At 32.4% G+C, this 19464-nt stretch overlaps 1 protein-coding gene across 1 annotated transcript; it reads right to left on the bottom strand.

Moving 5' to 3' along the window:
• Positions 1–10598: 10598 nt before the first annotated feature.
• On the bottom strand, positions 10599–19028 carry LOC142317877 (uncharacterized). The gene is made up of 3 exons (XM_075354421.1): positions 18906–19028; positions 13721–13873; positions 10599–10807 (listed from the first exon to the last, which is right to left on the bottom strand). Exons 1-3 carry the CDS (start codon positions 18988–18990, stop codon positions 10599–10601), a joined length of 447 nt encoding a protein of 148 aa, XP_075210536.1. The 5' UTR covers positions 18991–19028.
• Between the last annotated feature and the right edge of the window lie 436 nt (positions 19029–19464).

Raw genomic sequence — 19464 nt, 5'->3', positions numbered from 1 at the left:
TTGTAGTAATTGTAATGACGTCCCTCCTGTTGAAGATAATGTTATCACAGTAAATCTTGACTTTCACGTTGATCCATTAATTCATCCTGATCGTTTTCACCCACCTTCTTCTATCACAACAGAATATTTTTATAATATCCATTATGAATCATCTACATAATAAAAAAAGAAATTTTAAGAAATGCGATTACCTCAATTTGTATAATGATGCAGCTTTGGCTCTCTGGAGTAATGTAGTTCTTAATGCGAATGTTGATACTATTGTTGTCGAAGTCCAAGAGGTTATTCTTCAAGCCATACTCAAGACTGTTCCTCTGTATAAAATACGACTAGATTTTCTAAGTTTCCGGCCTGGTTTTCCAGAAATCTGATCAAGCTAAGAAAAAAGAGCACACATCTGAGCAGCTGGGAGAGTGTGGCTGATTCGTCGGCAGCATTCTCAGGACGCAAGAAGAGTGACCTGGATAGTCGTGAAAATTAAGTAGCGGCCTTCTCAGACTAGGATAGAACTCGGCCTCAAGTAATGTGTTTAACGGTTCCGAGTCGAGCCCTGGTAGAAAGGAGGGGTGGTTTGAGTCAGTGGTCTGCTGATGGCAGTTGGATAAGATCCCCAGTGGGAGCCTGACACTATGTGACACCACCTTCCAAAAAAAAAATTATACAAAAAATTATCACTTCTCAGCTTTTACTGTGTTGTTTTTATCTTACTATATTCTTGTTACTATTCTTTGCAGGAAATTGCAGTTTAGTCCAGCCATTTCATCTATGCAGCAAGGGCCTACTTTAACATGAAGTATTTGTTGCAGTAATTCAAGTTGACCCTTCATAAAAATGTGTTCCAGACTCTTGTTGAGGAAGGCTTCAATTTGTTTGTTTCACTCATTCTTTCTGAATTGACCGCAGTTAGGAAACAGTTGATGAAACTTAGGAAAGAGAATGTCAATCTGAAGAACTCTATCTTGGATATTAGAAATTAGCTTTCTTGTAAATCTATGTCTTCTGAGCAATTTTCAAGCACTGAATTATGAGTATCTGCTATTTACAAGCCTAATAAGAAGAGTACAATTATTTATATAAATAAAAATAAACCCTCTCTGACAATGCATGATGATAGATTTGCTGACAAGGTTGGACGTGACTCATGTGCAAGTCTATTTTTTTCATCTGTTTTAAGGAATAGAAAAGTAAACAATAATTTAGTTAGTAAGAATCAGAGACAAAATGAAAATGTAAATGACAATATCAATGTTTAAGTTAATAGAGATGTATTCTGAACTGACAAAGCTGTATTGATTTTAGTTAATGAGAATTCTCCTATAGGTAAAAGTATAACGACTGATAATTACATGAATAGTTGGGATAAAGTAACTGGTAGAAAGAAAAAACAAATGTCTAGTCATGTATATGTAAGTGGTAATCAATCCTCCCAAACTTGAAAGTAAAGACATGTCATAGTTGGTTCTAATGGTATAGTAACAGATTTATACTGTCCAACAAAGAAGGGCCTTTTTGTATCCAGCTTCTACAGTCTCTTCACAGGATGTGCAAGATTTATTGAAATCACTAAATCTTACACACATAAAGTGTCAACGATTAGAAACGAAATACAACTCATATAATTCGTTCCATGTCGAGGTATTTTATGTTGATTTTGACAAGATCATGAATCCAGCTGTTTGGCCTAGTGGTGTACTACTTGCGCCTTTTTATGTAAGGCTTAATGAGGACTCTGTTATTGTGAAGAAGGTTCTTGAAATGTCAACGGAAGCTCTACTAAGGCTACTCTGTAATGAACCTTTTGGTATACTATCAGAATGTGAGAGATCGCCAGACTAAGTGTGATGAAGTGTTTACCTCTATGACTTCTGAGGAGCTTTCAAATTTTGGCCTAACAGAAACTTGGTTGTCAGACCAGTATGTAGATGCCGATTCATTCCTGATAACTATACAACATCAGAATATACACCATGTATATTCTGATTTGCTACACTTTCAGTGACTTCTTGCACTTTCATTGTTGGTTGCATGGTTAATTTGATGACTGCTCTGGCTTGGCACCACACGTTCCTTGTAAGAAAATAAAAAATTTCAAGCTTTTTCTAACTGGATGAAAATCTGATTTGTCTTCATATACAAAATGTACAGATGTTGCTAATGATTATAATGGCAGGATTGACTTTGTATCAAATGAAAAATTATTCATTAAAAGCCCCAAGTAACTATTTGCATAACATGACAATTATATTACTTGCTGTTAGCTTATATATAAATGATATTATTAATTTAAATTTTAAAGTAGAATTTGACTCTTGATTATTATTAAGTTAACTCTTGAATATATGCTATAAGTTAAACTCTTGGTTATGTGCTTCCATTAATTGAATGCGCTGATTACCAAAAACTGAATTGCAAACACAAATCTCTTGTCTCAGCAAACAATTTGGTGTGCTTCAGCCATGCAATGGAGGCAGCAAAGTCAACCCCTTCATCGAGTACAGAGGCGGCAAATCTCCTGTGAAACTCACTCGCCCACCATGCATCCATCTTCTGTCTCTCACTGGGGACCTTGTTCAGGTGGGGCATAGTCAGTGCCGCCAAGGTGGGATGGGATTAGACCTTTATCTCTCCTCACCACCTCTCGATGAAGCACGCTGGATTCACCTCGCTCTTGAAAGTAGACCCTGAATTTCTGCAGTTGTTTCACATGAACCTCAAGGAAATCCTGTCGGTGGCTCGTCCAATCTAGATCTTATTTTTACCAATGGTGTTGTTGATGTTGATTTATAGGCTGACCATCTTATCCTTCCTGACATGCCACATGATACACTCAGTTTCTATTAATGTCTCTGTTAATGATGTACTGTTCTGTAATGTACTACTGAATTCTTAAATTACTGTAAACGTGACTATCGTGGTTTATATCAGTCTACACATGAGATCGACTGGAAAAATGTTTATCAGTCACTTGATTTGACATGGGCATTTCTGATTTTAATGACAGTTTTTCTTCTCTATACATTGCCACATTCCTTTATATAAACAAACATCTAAAACGTTTCCGAGTTGGTTTTCATTTAGCTGATCAATTGTCTTAAGCAAAAGCTGTTTTTTTTTTTTTAATATAAGAAAACCACTATTATGATCTACTATCAAAAATGTTTTGAATTGCATAGTAAAGCATGGAATACTCTCTACATCTCTGATATTTTACGAAGAGCCAGGTTGGCTGAGATTGACCTCATTCTGCTGATCTCATGAGTCAGCTGTAAAAGATGCTGGTGGAGTTCACCCACTTAAAGTTGATAGCACTGGTCAACAAAATCTAATTTTTTTGTTTGTTCAATGAGAATGAATGATTGATTCTTACAGTATTTTTTATGCTGATTTCATATATTTTCAATATATCTTTTCTATTTGGCTCGGATTTCTTGTAATTAAAATTTCTTTTGGAACAAAAAATGTTTGGTGAACGCAACATGACAATACATTACATGCATTTTGTACTCACCTAAAATCTATTTCTTTTGGATTTTCTACTGTAATTTGCTGTAGGTAGATCTCTTTAGATTCCAACAGTATTCCAGTATTCAGCTAACATTTTTAGATTCCACTTTCCCTGGTATCGTGTTTCCATTGTAGATACTCCTGGTGAAAGTATTCTCCACATTCATCACTAATAGTTCTGAGATTGTTAGAGAAAAAAATCCAAATGTGAACATAAGAAATGGATTTTGAGTAACATGTTACACCCAAGTTCTTTGCAGTTTTGAAGGAGTTCACTCACAAGTTCTCTATGGATGGTTACTGAACTTATGGTTTCCAAGGAAGTTGTTTACCACATTTTGAAATCATTTCCATGCAGCAACCTCTAGTCATTCAAACATTCTTCAAACACCAGATCGCTCATTAATTTTCTTATTTGTGATCCAACAAAAAGCGATTTTAGCATAACTAAAGCGATATAAGTGATTTTAGCATCACTTATATTAGGGAATTTGTTTTTTCGAAATTAAAACCCTTTAATTTCTTCTCAACAATATTCTTCTCTCCTACAGTCAGTACCTTTCTATTTGGCCACTGCTCTTTTATGTAATGGTTTTTCCTATCCCTGCTGTACCACTCACACAAAACACAACAGAACTTAGTGTATCCAAGTAAAAGCACTATTACTTTCAGATTTTCGTAAATATTTCTCATACTGAATCCTGTTCAATACAAGTTTCATATTTTCATTAGACTCCTTCATGTGAACAGCGTATGCTAATGATATTGATGGGTATTTATTTCCAATGTGAAGTAGAACAGCTTTCAAACTTATCTTTGACAAGTCAATAAAAAGTTGCCATTCATCAGGATGGTCATATGTCCTAAAGCTTCCACACATCATTACGGAATACTAAGTTTTCTTACTGGGAGAAGAAATGTTCAAATTCTGGCTGTCTGTCAGGTAAACACTTATTTTAGTGTTTGGTTGTAAAAGATGCCATCCTTTCAGTCTTGATGCCAGTATTTCTTGATTGATTTTTTGATAAATTTAGATCATGAACCAGATCATTTAATTCTGACTGATTAATTAAATGAGGTTCAGTATATCTATTTTCTAAAAAGTTTGGATCTCTTTTCTCATCGCCTGATAAGTTACCACAAGATTTGACATTTTCATCTTCATCTAAGTTCCATGTTTCTGGTGGTACTGAAATTGGAAGCTCTTGGCTATGTGGAACTGGTTGCATGGCAGAGGGAATATCAGGGTATTTAACAGTATGTCTAGTTTTAACTGTTGCTCCAGTTTTCTTTATTACACAAAAATATCAGTCTGTGGTGTGATCCTTCAGTTCTCTCCAAACCAATGGAATTGCTAATGGCATGTGACAAGATCCGTTTAGCCAACCAGTCAACAATGTTGCACAAGAAGCACAGCAAATATGAGGAGCCCAAGATTTGTCCTGATCACCTAATTTACATCCAAAATACAGTTCATATGACTATTTTTATCAATGGAATTATATTTCTTTTCTGTGACTTCAATGTTATCTCACTACAGATATAGCAAAAATTGTTTGGATGATTAATGCAGCTGCAAGGCATGGTTAATACATTGCAATAACTAATATTGTTTAAAAAGAAACACTTTATAAACACACTAATTTAATAAACATACATTCATTTTACTGAACAACACATACTTGCAAATACAAAAGCCACCTGCAAAACTGAATGTTAAACACACAAAAACTTGCACTTAATGAGAATTAAAAATATTTCTCTAGTCTGCACAACAGTTTATAAGTAAATATAATAATGATAGATATAGCTAATGAGTGGATGACATCTTTACAGTAAGATGAAAATAGTTAGAAATGAGTCACATTCTTGTACATTTCAATTAATGTGTAAGTAAGAAACATGATGGCTATGTCTAACAAATCAAAGTGGCAACAATTAAGGGACTGTAATAAATAAACAATAACTACTTAGTTGATAAATAATATAATAAATAAATTTTATTTCATCTTAGCAGCAAATAATACTAACAAAAATTTAATTTTCCATGTATTTTCCCACATCAGAGAGAAGGGAAAATTAATAAAATGATTTCTAATGAAAAAGTAAACTAACCTTTTTTAAAATTCATTTAAATTCATGCTATAACATTTCAGTCTCTTTTACAACTATCTTCAGTGGCAGATATGCTGTTTCAGTTCTAGATTTAGTTAATGTTATCAATGGCATTTGAAATAGCAAGTCTTTGAATGTGGTTGAAATATATATCAGAAATATATACATATCAGTTGAAATCATATATCAGATTTGAATTGTATCTGTTCATTTAATGTTTTATAGTTGTAGTTGCCAGACAACTATAATACACGAAACTCTGTTTTTGTATCTATAAATAATATAAATTTCCTACTCCAATTAATAGAAACAACCAGAAGTATACACAAATAAGTATTTATTTGATTAATGACATCAAATACTTTTATTTCATAATGTTACAGTTCCTGGTTTTAGGGAAATAATTTTTTTTTATTAATGGAATTTTTTGACTTTGTAGCAACTTGTTATGATAAATTAGATAATAATACCAACCTTAATCAAAGCACTGGTGACTAAAATGTTACACATTTAATGATCATTAATGTATTTAATTGTCATATTAAGTATTGTTTTCATTTGACCCCAGTAATCATAACCTCCCATTTTTTGATCGACTGTAACCTGTAGCACCATCAGTTGAGGAGTGATAGTAGTGAGACTCGTCGCTTCAACTCACCAGTTTCCTGCCGTTTTCAATCATTATGATTTGGTCAGGAGCTCATCTCATGTACTCAGTCTAAATGTTTTTCAAAAGCAGCAGTTCTGTGATTATAGTACAAAGAGCCTTTTGCTTAAAGTTTGCTATTCCCCATAATGAAAATGTTCCTGATTGGAAGACTACCTTGCAGTGGATCAAGAATTTCCATACAATGGGTTCAGCATTGAAAAAAATAATCATCTGGCCAACCTAAACTGAGAATATTGAAGCTGTGAGACAGTCTGTTTTGCAGTTCCCAAATCATTTTACAAGGAAGCATTCCTAGGGAGAGTAAGAAGAATTTTACAAGAAGATCTGCACTTTCACCTTTATAAAATTATGATTGCCCAAGAACTTAAACCAGCATATTCTTTAAATGAACTACCTATAAACATATTGGTCTTTTAACAGTTTGAGGTGATAATTATAATTAATAATTTTTCTAACTTAAAATAATTAAATTTTAAAGGTTTTATTATTTTTTAAAGATAAGTAGTTCAAAAGCTTTGTTCTTTTGTCTTATACAGTGACAAAGAAATTAATCCGAACACAGTATTTTTAACAGAAAATTTTATTTTTAAATGAAAAAATGTTAACAGTCAAACTTACTCAAATTTAATAGTTGAAGTATTCTTTGTTTTTTATTATCTCATTAACCTTCTTTAGCATTGATTCCACAAAGGTAGAACTATGACTTTTGATTTTTTCATCTCGAAACCAAACCTGTATCACTGAACTAATAAGGTCAGTTATTGTGATACAATTCATTTTCCCAAGTCTTCTTTTTAGTATGGCTCATAAATTTTCAATGGGATTCAGGTCGGAGGAGTTCCCTGGCCACGAAAGCACTCAAATCTTTTGATTTTTGAAGAACGCCTTTGCTTTCTTTAATGTGACATGGTGCAAGGTCCTGTTGGAAAATGAGTTCTGGGTTCTTCTGCATAAGTGGGACTATTTTTCTTTGGCGTGTATTGGTCTGATTTCGTCATCCCATCCACAGGTGTAAGTGCTTCTAGCACTTCATGCATAAAACATCCTCAAAACATCTTTTTGGCTGGGTGTTTGGGAGTTTGTTGCAGGTGTGCTGGCATAGTAGTCTTCTCATCTGCTGACTTACAAATGAAGGTCTCCCCTTGGACAAAAAAATGAGTCTCATCTGAAAAAATAACTTTTTTCCACATCCCAATAGTCCATTCTTTACATTCTTTGCCCATTGAAGTCTTTTTTTCATAACCCTTGTCAGTAACTGCTTTTTAGGTTTCTGAGCAATCCTTTCCAATGCCAACAATCTTCTACAAACTCATATCAGAAACAGTAGCCTCACTGGTTCTCAAGTCCCTATTAAGATCAACAACTGACAATTCTGGATTAATTTCACTTTTTCTTATTAGTTATTGATCCTGTGTAGGCATGGTTTTCTTTTTCTGTCCACATTTTCCTTTTCTCTTTGGAGAGACAGAACCTGATTTCCTGAACATTTTCATGATTTCATTTACAGTACCTAACCCTACACTGCACTCACTGGCAATATTTCTTTGAGTCATTTGCGTGTGTTGGTATAGAACAACAATTTTTGACCACTTTCGTAGAATTATATCTATTGTATTAATTAGAAACAAATAACAAACTTATAACAGAAAAGCTCATAAGTCATCAAAAACTAATTGTCAATAATGATGAAACCATAAAAATCACTAATTTTGTTTGTATATGAACTAACAACATAACCTGAAACATCAAACAGCAAGCAGTCTGCCACAGAATGATAATTTCCTACAACAGAACAAAAATTCCCTTTGTTCGGATTAATTTGTGCACTACTGTAGTTCCTTATTTCATTTTCTGCAAATTAAAACATTAACTAAATATATCATACATAAATGTAATAAACAATGAAAATTATTAACAAAAAAAAATAATTTTATCTTTGCGTTACGTTTTCTGAAAAAATTTCCCCTCAAAGAAAAAAAATATATATATATATTATGTATATTAATACCATTTGAATTTCTCATTTAAATTTATTTCAATGTTTTAACATCATAAACATTTTTTGATTTATTTGAAGGTCGTAGAAATTGTAAAGTTCCTGTGATTTTGGCAAGCTTCTTCTTGAAACCACTGATATGCAAATCTTCGTTCTTTCCTTCTGCAGAAATATCTGTGAAATTTAAAATAAAACAAGATAAATTACAAAAAATAATGTTCATCTTTTAATCTTTTTTATGATGATTTTTATAAAATAAAACCTTAATTTTATATTTAAAAAAATTGTTTTTAGATAGCCAAAAAGTTTGGAAGAAGTGCATCAGCTAGGTGGATGGATATCAAATTTTAATCCCTCAACAAAACTGATTCAAGTTGGTTAAGTATTCCTACATCAGTCTGATTATTCAGGCTTGATAAAACTTCAGTAATTGTCTAGATTACTGACAATGTAAAACACAATTTTTATGCAAATTTCAAGATATAATGTTAGTAAATTCTAATTGAATCATTCCATAGCTCTTGAAAAAACAAGAAATTTATTATAGGGTACAATTAACAGATTTTCTGGGGATGTTTTGTGTTTTTGATTAATTATAAGTTGACATTAGTTCAAATTTTTGCTTCTGTATGTGTCCTTCTCTATTTACGTTTATATATTTTTTTTAAGAGACTTTTATTGAAGGATATTTATTTTATTACTTGCTTCAATTTTTCCTTCTGAAAGTTCCTGTTTGGAGGAGGGTTCTTAGATATGTAACTTTCTTTTCCTTTACTTACATTATGAATAAATCTTGGAACGTACTTCATTAATTATGTAATTAGTACACAAAGAATTAGACTTTTGGGGCTATATGATGCAATATGAAATTTCACTTAATGGTGGGGAACCCAAATTATTAATATTACCACAAAATACAAATGATTTAATTAGTTCATGAAAAACTGTACTTTGAAGGGCTCATTCCTCTCTTTTCCTGTTGTATTTTCCCTTACTTTTTTAATTTTTCCTAAATTATATTTAAAAAAATTAAGCATTAATATTTTTAAATGTTTACAATATGCAAAGTTTTTTACAATGAATTGAGGTATTTTTTAAATTTAAAAAAATTTGTTTCTTATTCAAAATTGTTCATTAAGGTCCCATAGGTTAATTAAATAGAAAATTACTTAAGATAATTCAGAAAATCTGACTCCTACTAGCAAAATTGGTGCTTCTAGGAAAGCTGAACATATCTGAATTAGCAGCAATGGTAGTCCATGAGGCATTAGATTTTCTAATATTTGTATTAATATACAAGTTAGATTCAAATTCCATAAAATGGGAAAGTTGAGAGTTCAGCATTGTGCGTTTACAGGAAATTTTTTATAAAAGATGACAGGGATTTACACTGGAAATTGATGATGGAATGATATGATATTTCAGAAATATTAACTATCTATGTAGCTTTCTTGGTTCAGGACCAGTAGTCACCTGCAGTCATTGTTCATGTAGAAACTATTGCTTGTTTCAAACATGGATTTTCAGGTATCAAGGACCTGTTATCATTAAAATAAGTGATTTGGTCAGACTTCCAACTACCAAAAACCCACAAGAAAAGCCTAGAACTAATTATCTGCATCACTCATACTCAGGAGACTGAGATAATGTAAAGTTTAACAGTAAAATTGGCACAAAAGTACCATTAAATGATTCAATGCATGATTAATATAGAGAAGACTTTCTTAGGTTAATTTTTTTAATAACATTTTATAAATTCTGAAATTATGAATTCCCACCTACTGTAATGTTTTACTAGAAAGCTCACTTTCAGTACAGTATAATGAGTTTATTTCTGATTAGTATTGGTCTTACTGTGCATTTAACTAAACAGTAAAGTTTATGTGTGTAATAACAAATTTTAAATGTTCATTTCTTAAATCCATAATTCTAAGGATATTTATTTTTGGATAACTCCATGAAATAAACTTCAACCTACAAAATGCAATATTTTACACTATTGGCAAGTCTTGATTTCACAGAATAATAATAATAAGCAAACAGTATACTTCAATAAAAGTATACTGTCTTAGAAAATAAGATAACATAAGAAAAATGAAAAAAAAAACGCTTTTAGAATTAGAACATTAAGTGTAATAGTACCCATATCCTAGTAGTAACTTTTCTTTGTATCTTTTTTTTTTTCTATTGTATGAGTGATTAGTGATGTTGATAAAATAATGACTTCTGTGAAAAATGGCTTAATTTGATGTTTTCTTATAAATGGTGTTTTTAATACCTGATAAACTACTAGTGATGTATGTTTTTATGTGTTTATGCTTGGATGTGTTCAGTAGTGGTTCCCCCCTTAGAAGGAGTACCTATATGTGAATGTGACTGTGACTGATGAGGAGAAACTTGTTTCTGAGCTGCTATTCCTGCTCCTGCTCCTGCTGCAGAACTAAGACTACCTCCGGAATACAACTCAGATTGAGCTAAGCTTTCTGTGTCTGATTTGAATTCAGCTCGTACTCTATCCAGCGCTGTAACATAAACTACTATTAAATTTAAAAGTTTTTTAAAACATTAACTATTTACTTAATTAATAAATAAATAACTTTTTTCAGTAAATAATTCTAGGTTACATAGATATTAAATCAGCTATGGTAGTTGTGCTAATCATTTGATACAAAAAGGAATGACTCAGACATTCAGCTTGAAGGATCAAGGTAATAATAAAAAACCTTACAGCAGTATTAGAAAAATAAAATTAATAAACAAAAAAGAGAAGTGGTTTATTCATTATACTTTGTAAAATTTATTATAGTAAAATGGGATTTATGACGTTTATAAAATTATTTCATAATATAAAAACAATTTTGAAGGCATAAAACATATAATAACATTTTCCCTACTCCCTTAGACTGGACGTACAATGAAGTAAAGCTCAATCCAGGGGAATGTCCTTTGAAATCTAAGGAGCCTCCCCAGCTACCGGCAGTATGTCCATGGTAGGTCGACCTCCCTGGTTGGGTCTTTTAATAATCATCTAATTCCCAGGGAAGGGTAATCGGGCGCATACATATAACTTCTTTTTTTCCTGTTTAGCCTCCGGTAATTACTTTTCAGATAATACTTCAGAGGATGAATGAAGATGATATGTATGAGTGTAAATGAAGTGTAGTCTTGTACAGTCTCAGTTCGACCATTCCTGAGATGTGTGGTTAATTGAAATCCAACCACCAAAGAACATCGGTATCTACGATCTAGTATTCAAATCCGTATAAAAATAACTGATTTTACTAGAACTTGAACGCTGGAACTCTCGACTTCCAAATCAGCTGATTTGGGAAGACGCGTTCACCACTAGACCAACCCGGTGGGTTTGAATGAACACGCCGGCGCGTTGTAACGGCACGAGATAGTCAGTTGAGCAATGGCTACCGTGCAGAAAAAAGCAATGTGCGTACTATGGTTTCATGAAAATGAATCTTTTATTATTGATCGTAAACGATTTCGATTAGAGTACCGCCGAAATACTGCTAATAAAGATTCTACTAAATGTTGGTAACAACAGTTAACAGAAACAGGAAGTGCAGTACACAAGAAAGATGCTGGCAGACCCACAGTCTCCGAGCTATGGATCGTGTAAGAGAAACTTTCCAGAGAAGCCCGGGAAATCGACTCATCGTGCGAATACCAGAAATCGCAATCGACAATTGTGAAGGTTCTGTACAAGTGGCTAAAACTTCATGCGTACAAAATTCAGTGGTGCATGCAATTAAAGATGACGATAAACTTCGCAGTTTCGATTTTTCCGTGGACATTGTTGATAAAGTGGACGAAGATAAATCGTTTATAGAAAAACGATTTAACGGTTAAATCGTTTAAACGAAAAACGGTTAATTCATTTTTCTCGTCACTTTAACCGTCTTAATTGTCGGATTTGAGAGAGCGAGGACTTTCATGCCGTTTGGTATGCGTTGACTGCTTATGAAGTAATCTGACCATCTTCTTTGCCGAGCCAACGGTTTCTAGCGCTAGTTATCTAGACACGTTACAGGAATATGCATTACCTCGAATTGAACATCGGCAACCCAACGTTTACTTTCAACAAGATAGCACACACCCCACTGGGGTTTACACGTTAAAGATTGCCTACATGAACAACTTCCTTAACAATGAATTAACCTGATGAACTATTTCCCTGACACCTCAATCCTCGGACGATACGCTACTCTATTTCTTTCTTTGGGAGTTTGTTACAGGCAACGAAGGTTGTCAACATCAATTAATTAAAAAGAAGAATCGAAGGTATAATTAATTAATGGAATAATTCCAGATATTCTCCGTAATGTGTGGGATGAAACTGAATATTGTCTATACATTTTATGCGCCATAAAAGTGCTCATGGAGAACTTGTTTGAAGTTAATAATCGTTGTAAACAATACTGTTTGAAATGTCCTATTCAACAATAAAATATGCATGTAAGTACACTGCTTTGTTACTTTTTTATCACTTAAAATACGATGAATAATTTATGATCACTGTGTGTGTGTGGGCGCGCGCGTGTGTGTGTATTATGTATTACATAATATAATACTATGTATTATGATATATATTTTATATATTACATGATAATATAATTACATTATTATGAATTACATATATATTATACTTTAATAATTATTACTAAATATGATCAATAATTAATATTCAGTTATTATTAATAACTGAAAAAGACAACCAAATTAGGACAAATTTCTATAAAATAAAGATTATTCATCATTATCTAAATGATAACTTAATTTTTATTTAATTTTATTTAAGCAAACTGTTTTAATTGGTCAGTGGTTTACTGTGCTTGTATAAACTTCCCTCTCCTTAGCGCTGATTTTCTCAACCAAAATTTATCTAAATATTTTTAAATAATTCATGGTTAATTCTGGATCCAAACTGGCAACCAAAATCAACTAAGTTTGCATAGCTTTGTTAACTACATATTCCCATGCTTTACACCATATACGTTTACTTAGGTCTAACTGAACATTTCAAATGTTTGTTTGAAACATTTGTTTCAAACATTTCAGGTAGTATGTCCAAAATTAAAATTTAATCATGTATCTGTCTCAGCTCTGGTGTTATCAACCTTGCACATTCTTCTTCTTTGTTATCAAAGTGATATTATATAGACTGCAGTCAAAATATTAGAACCATTCCTATATGAATTAAAAATAATTTTTGAGATGAGAAATAATTTATATATAGATTGTTATATACAAAGATATAAATTTTAAATATAGAAATTAGAGGTCGTTGATTGTTGTAGGAGAATGCCCAGTAATAAATGGAGGGATAGATTGTTTAAATAATGAATTCTAGAAAACAGGAGTTTCAACTACTGTTTTCTAAACAATCTAAATTAAAATATGTTGTCATAAACAAAGTTGTTAACCTTTTTTTAAATCCATTTCATCCATTTCCGAATTTTGAATCATTCTTAATTGTTTCTGAAATTTTCTGGTAATTTTCTTGCGAACATAATCGGCTTCTATTTCTTGCTTAGTCCTTGGTATTCTGAAGCGAACGCAGCAACACAGGAAAATTACTACAAAATTAAGATAAGCATTAATAATTATGATTTGTATAATACAACAATTTACAGTATAAAGTGTGATTTATATAACAAATAATAATATCAATCAACTATAATTTGATAAACTATTTTTCCAAATTATCCTAAACTGTTCTATGATTAATAATCCTTGAATATTGGTGGATGTACACCCATACATAGTACATCATAGAGAAAGTGAAGTTTTTTTGTTGCACAGCATGAGTAACAACACAAAAAAATTATAAATGCATTGTTTTTAAATCGGTGATAGCCACTAGGTTAAAATGATTTGGCAACGATCCAGTGGTGAAGCTAAGCTACATACTTTTTCAGCGAATGCCTTTATACCTCAGTATCAAGCATAGGTTTTTCTCGAGTTGTTATTTCAGTGAAAGTTCTTTATAATAATCACACCGATTGCAATTAATAAGTTGCGAATAGTGCTTACGTCGGTGATGTTGTTTTAAAATACGTGAAGTAATTACTTTTTTATGTTTTTTAGTTAAATAAGTTAGTGCAAGATAAAAGAAATGTTGAAAATTTAAATGTCCAAGAATTAGAAAGCTTAGACAATGATGACACTGTAATTTACACGTTAAGAAAAAAGATTGTTAGATCCGTTGCGATGTGGAGGATCATAAAACCTTTGTGGTTGATTTTAGAGCGAGTATGAACTATAGATGGCATAGGTGATGAACTGAAACAACGCCTTGTTGCTTATTGAACGGTTATTTAATATCTTGTCGTCTTGACATTTCGATAACATATGACAACATTTAACATACAACGTAACACATATAATTAAACTTAATAACATATAAGAATACCAATAAATAAGCGTACCGAACATTAGTATGCGTGTCCATCCGGACTGAATGTACAACACGACCCCTCTGGGTCAGATTCTGCCACCGAATGAATACAGGTCGCTATATCGTAATGACCACTCCCTGCGGTATTATACGTAGGACATGGTGTCACCATCGTATGATCACAGCTTGCCGGAGAGCCCTAGCTCTCGCTAGGTAGCAGCACCCGACGGCACAATTGGAACGTAACAAAGATCTTTCTTTAATTTAGAAAACATCAAACTGATATATTTAAAAAAAACAGATTTTAATTTGTCAGTAGTTGGTGTAGAATCAGATATGTAAATAAATAAATTTATTAAAATTTAAAAAACAATTTTAAACATTTAAAAGTGTCATAGGTTGAAGTACGAGTATACCTCTATTTGAGACTTTAGTAGATTATAAATTCTGACAAATCTTTAACAATCTAAAGAAAGTAAATTAATAAATTGGTGAATCTTTACATAAAAGTGTACTCTCTCATTTTTAATTTGTTTTTCCATTTCACAGGATAGATTTGCGCTTTTGAAAAAGTATATTAAAATGATGCTTTGATTAAATTAGACTGATACAATGATTTTAAAAATATATAATTCATATTTTACAGAAATATTTTATTATTGCTTTCACGACAACTTTGACACCACAAAGTATACACTCAAATAAAATAGTAAGCTATTTAATAATAAAAAGTTAAATATAAATAAAATAAATAGGGAAATAAAATAAACAAAAATAGTGCTGATATCATTAAAATGATCAGTTCATTGCGGGCTATTATAATTTAAAACAAAAAAAAATAATAACCTGAATTAGACACCAAATGAAAATTATGCACACATATATTGACATCAAACACTCACCGACGGTGGACCGTGTGAACGATTTTGATGTCTCAAACCGGATTATGAAAACGCATTCTTCGACTGAGTTTTTTCCTTTTATTATTAATTACAATAAATAATTTAACGAGAAAGCTGATATAAATAAATAAATAAATAATGAAAACCGTTTTATTTCTGGCGAAAATCCAGCATTAAAACGGGCTGATTTAAAATTTATAGTCGGGGCTCACAAAAATATCTCCACGATAATTGCCAGTTACCGGTTAGAATTCATACATGCGCCACCTATATATGTTCATTAATAAAATCGTCAAAAACAGCATTCCACAGGATCTATCCTTCAGCGATACTTTGTTCTCTATAAGCGGAAGCGTGATGCTACAATAAACTCTACAAGACTTTAAAGTGTGAATTGTATGTTTATCCAAGACCTCGAAATCTTACATGCTGGTAGCAAAAAGGAATATTCTCCTTTAAATTATAAAGATCTATCGATCTTATGGAAGATAAAAGTTTTATTCTTATAACAGGCTTTCATATACCAACTCTTTGCGTTCATTTTAGTAGATTTCGGGAAGTTCAGAGTGACTGTTCACGTAATAGGGAATAGAGTACGTAATAGAATATAGATTTGAATTTTATCACGCCGATGAAGTGGCTTTTAGCAATTTAACTTTGACCTGGGAATCGGGTCAAAAAGTTCTCCTACGATGGCATATATTAATGTGATCTAGATCGGATTGTACTCAATCGTCTTTATACAAGATCTTTTTCAAGATATTAGATATGGTACATGTGAATAATGGATGGTCTGGTAGCTTTCGTACTCATCTAGTAGGTAGTTTGCAACTATCAGAATTGCTCCCTATGCCGTCTAAACGATCATGCTATAAAGGTATGCGGATAACGTTCAGTGTACGTAATTTTAATGATGCTGTATTTGAATAAAATCCTCTCTGATACGCATGTAAACGACATCAGATAAATAAAAGACCGGCTTATCAGTTCGAAACTTGATGAATGTATACAAGTACTGGCTTCTAATGTTCTTCCACGGTGTGCAACTCACCCCTTCTCGTTAACATACCAAATGGCATTACCTCCTGTTGCAAAAGCGAAAATCATCAAGTACAGATATTTTATCCGAAATTAGGGAAGTGCTTTCGTGCTTCCTGCACTATCGACATGTCGTCCTTGATCATTACAGGTTGTTGCATCTGTCCATACCGTAAGTTCTGTGTTGTTTAAGATACTCTTTAATGCTAAAAACGATTTAACATAACCTGACCCAAAATTCCTGATTTATACTACTGATTAATTCTACGAGTGGACTGCAAACATTTCAAAATAAGTGGTGACACATAAAATTATTATAGCGAGTTAAAAATTTGTTTTGACAAACTGCTGTACCGACTTCGTTCGATCCTATGATTCTTGTCGCTGCTACACTGAACACAACCGTCGAGACCAACAGACCTGCTGACTTCAATATATTTCAACTGAGTTTCATCCAAGTAAAACTGTAATTACAGAATAAATACAGAGCGTTCGGAAAGTCGCTTTGTAGTATGCTTTAGAATTATGTAGTGCATTCTGTTCTTTCGACGTTAGATTGGATGCTGTGTGGGTTCGTTGGCCTGTTACTCAGTAATAAACCAAGACGTCAGTTGTTGAGTTATGATTTAACGTGTTTCGTTTCTTTTCGTAGTGTTTTTCATTTATCGGAATCAATAGTTGCTAGAAACGTAATGGTATATTCGGTAGAGGAACGCATTTTTCTCGTTGAACACGTCTTTTGTGAAGATGATAAGTTTACTGGTTTAGTGAAGCACAAGTTTTTTGAAAAGTTTCCAAATACTTCTGTCCCCCACCGCAATGCAGTTCGAATCCTTATCGAAAAATGTTGGGCAAGAGGCTCTGTTGAACCCTGATCGAAGTGAAAGATCACCTAACTAAACGAACAGAAGCTGCTGATATTTCGTATGCTACGGCCGAAAGTCGTTAAAGTCAATGCGTAAGTTAGCACGGCAATAATATATCGAATTTGCTACCCCGCATACAGCTGTAAGAAAGTAACCAAAACTTTTCCCCTACAAAGTAATGTATGTTCAAGAATTGAAACCTACATTTATGAAAAAAATGAAATTATTATCGACGGTTTAAACGTTTTATTGAACAAAATTCCGTGTCTTCATGATCGCCTGATCTGACTGTTACAGATTAATTTCTATGGGGAGTAACGAAACAAGCAGTGTATCGCAACAGACAATGCACAATTGACGAACTAAAAACCGCAGTAACGGCATACGTACGAGACATTCCAGTACATTAGCTGGTTAAAGTGTTTAAAAACAAATTGAAGTGTGCACTATTGTATTGATGTTAGAGGTCATTTTCATCAACTATTTCAATTTCATTTTTATCAACATTTTCATAAACTATTCCAGTCATTGTAATGTCCGTTTGTATTGTCCGTTTCATTGTAATGTCCGTTGTGTTTTTATTTCATAAATAAAAACACAAAGTAATAATTAAGAAAGTTTCATCATTACACTTCCATAACTCCAGTACACAGTAACTTTCCGAACGCACTGTAGATTTAGGGATTCATCAACATATCGTTAAAAATTGAATTGACATCCGAAATTTTAAATGTCATGAAAAGAAAACAGCGGCTAATGTAAGATTAATTGCTGGCGGCATAGTGATGCTGTCGTGCACAACCGAAAAGAGAAGGAAACTGAGAAAAGCCGAAAACTATATACACAGCTTACAGTTGAAGTACTATTAACAAGGGGATCTATATAATAAATTCAGTAACGGATGAAATAACTCAGAGTAAAACCAGATATAAAAAAACTTGACCGATTTTTGATTGTCACGTTCTGTCGAGTTATAACGCGAAAAAATGCCATTTCTTATATTTGCTAAAAGTAGAAGAATTTGGAAAAAAATTAAAAGAGAAGCGGTAAATCGCTACATTTAATTCTGATTAAATGTGAGAAAAATCGCTTAAAGAAACGTACATTTCCTTTTTATTTTTAAAATGATTTAATAAAATCTATTGTCATAAAGTAATATAGTAATTTTTCAGTGATCTTACAGCAATCATATGAGTATCTGTCATGGAAATATCAAATATCACAGTACAGTTTGACACGATTTAGATTATTCGTGGATTTACTTTTAAAGTATCAGTAATATAATTTTTTACAAAATCAAAATAACAACGAATTATGGTTACGATGATAATGATTTCGTCTCTTATGTGACCGAAAATAGTACTGAAGATTTTTATTTATGTTATCTTTTTATAAATTATCTTACCAACTGCCGTTAACGAAGAACCACATATGAATAGCAACTGCCATAATCTAAGACCAGTAGCTGTAATGTTGGTCTCCATCCCCATCGGGAGAATTCCCTCTGTTGTTGTCGATGATAAATCGCATCCCTGTTCAACAAGATTATTTTGAAGGTTACTTACATAATAAAATTACTACTGACTGTCTGAACTATATTATCAATCGTAACATCAACAGACTCGCCTAGTAGATCATTAGTAAATCAGTTATAGAATCACTCGCTGGTTGTACCCGTTGCTAAAATTACGGGGCTGGAAATTTATGTATTTCTTCCGCATCAGATTAAAAAAAAATTCCGACCTTATATGTGATATTTTTACCTTGGAAGGATTTTCCTTCCTGCTGTGAATTTATTTCATATATGGAAATGATTTTGAATTTACTACCGTATTACCCAACAGTAAAATTTCAGCAACTACAGGCATCATCGGAATAATTCTTGTACCACTATACTTCTTGAGTATGGAACAAATTTTTGGTGTAAATTTATTTAAATAACTTCATAATGGAACGAACAGTGC

The sequence above is a fragment of the Lycorma delicatula genome, chromosome 1 (genome assembly GCF_047948215.1).
Source record: "Lycorma delicatula isolate Av1 chromosome 1, ASM4794821v1, whole genome shotgun sequence".
Lineage (NCBI taxonomy): Eukaryota > Metazoa > Arthropoda > Insecta > Hemiptera > Fulgoridae > Lycorma > Lycorma delicatula.
This window is presented reverse-complemented; position numbering and strand designations above follow the sequence as displayed.

Bases quoted from the DNA above. Each gene is read 5' to 3' on its own strand.
- LOC142317877 (XM_075354421.1), bottom strand. From the start codon at position 18,990: ATGGGGATGGAGACCAACATTACAGCTACTGGTCTTAGATTATGGCAG. The intron at 13,874-18,905 runs GTAAGATAATTT...TTAATTTTGTAG, and splicing joins TTCTTCGTTAACGGCAGTTG to TAATTTTCCTGTGTTGCTGC. The intron at 10,808-13,720 runs GTTAACAACTTT...TTTATGTTACAG, and splicing joins TGAAATGGATTTAAAAAAAG to CGCTGGATAGAGTACGAGCT.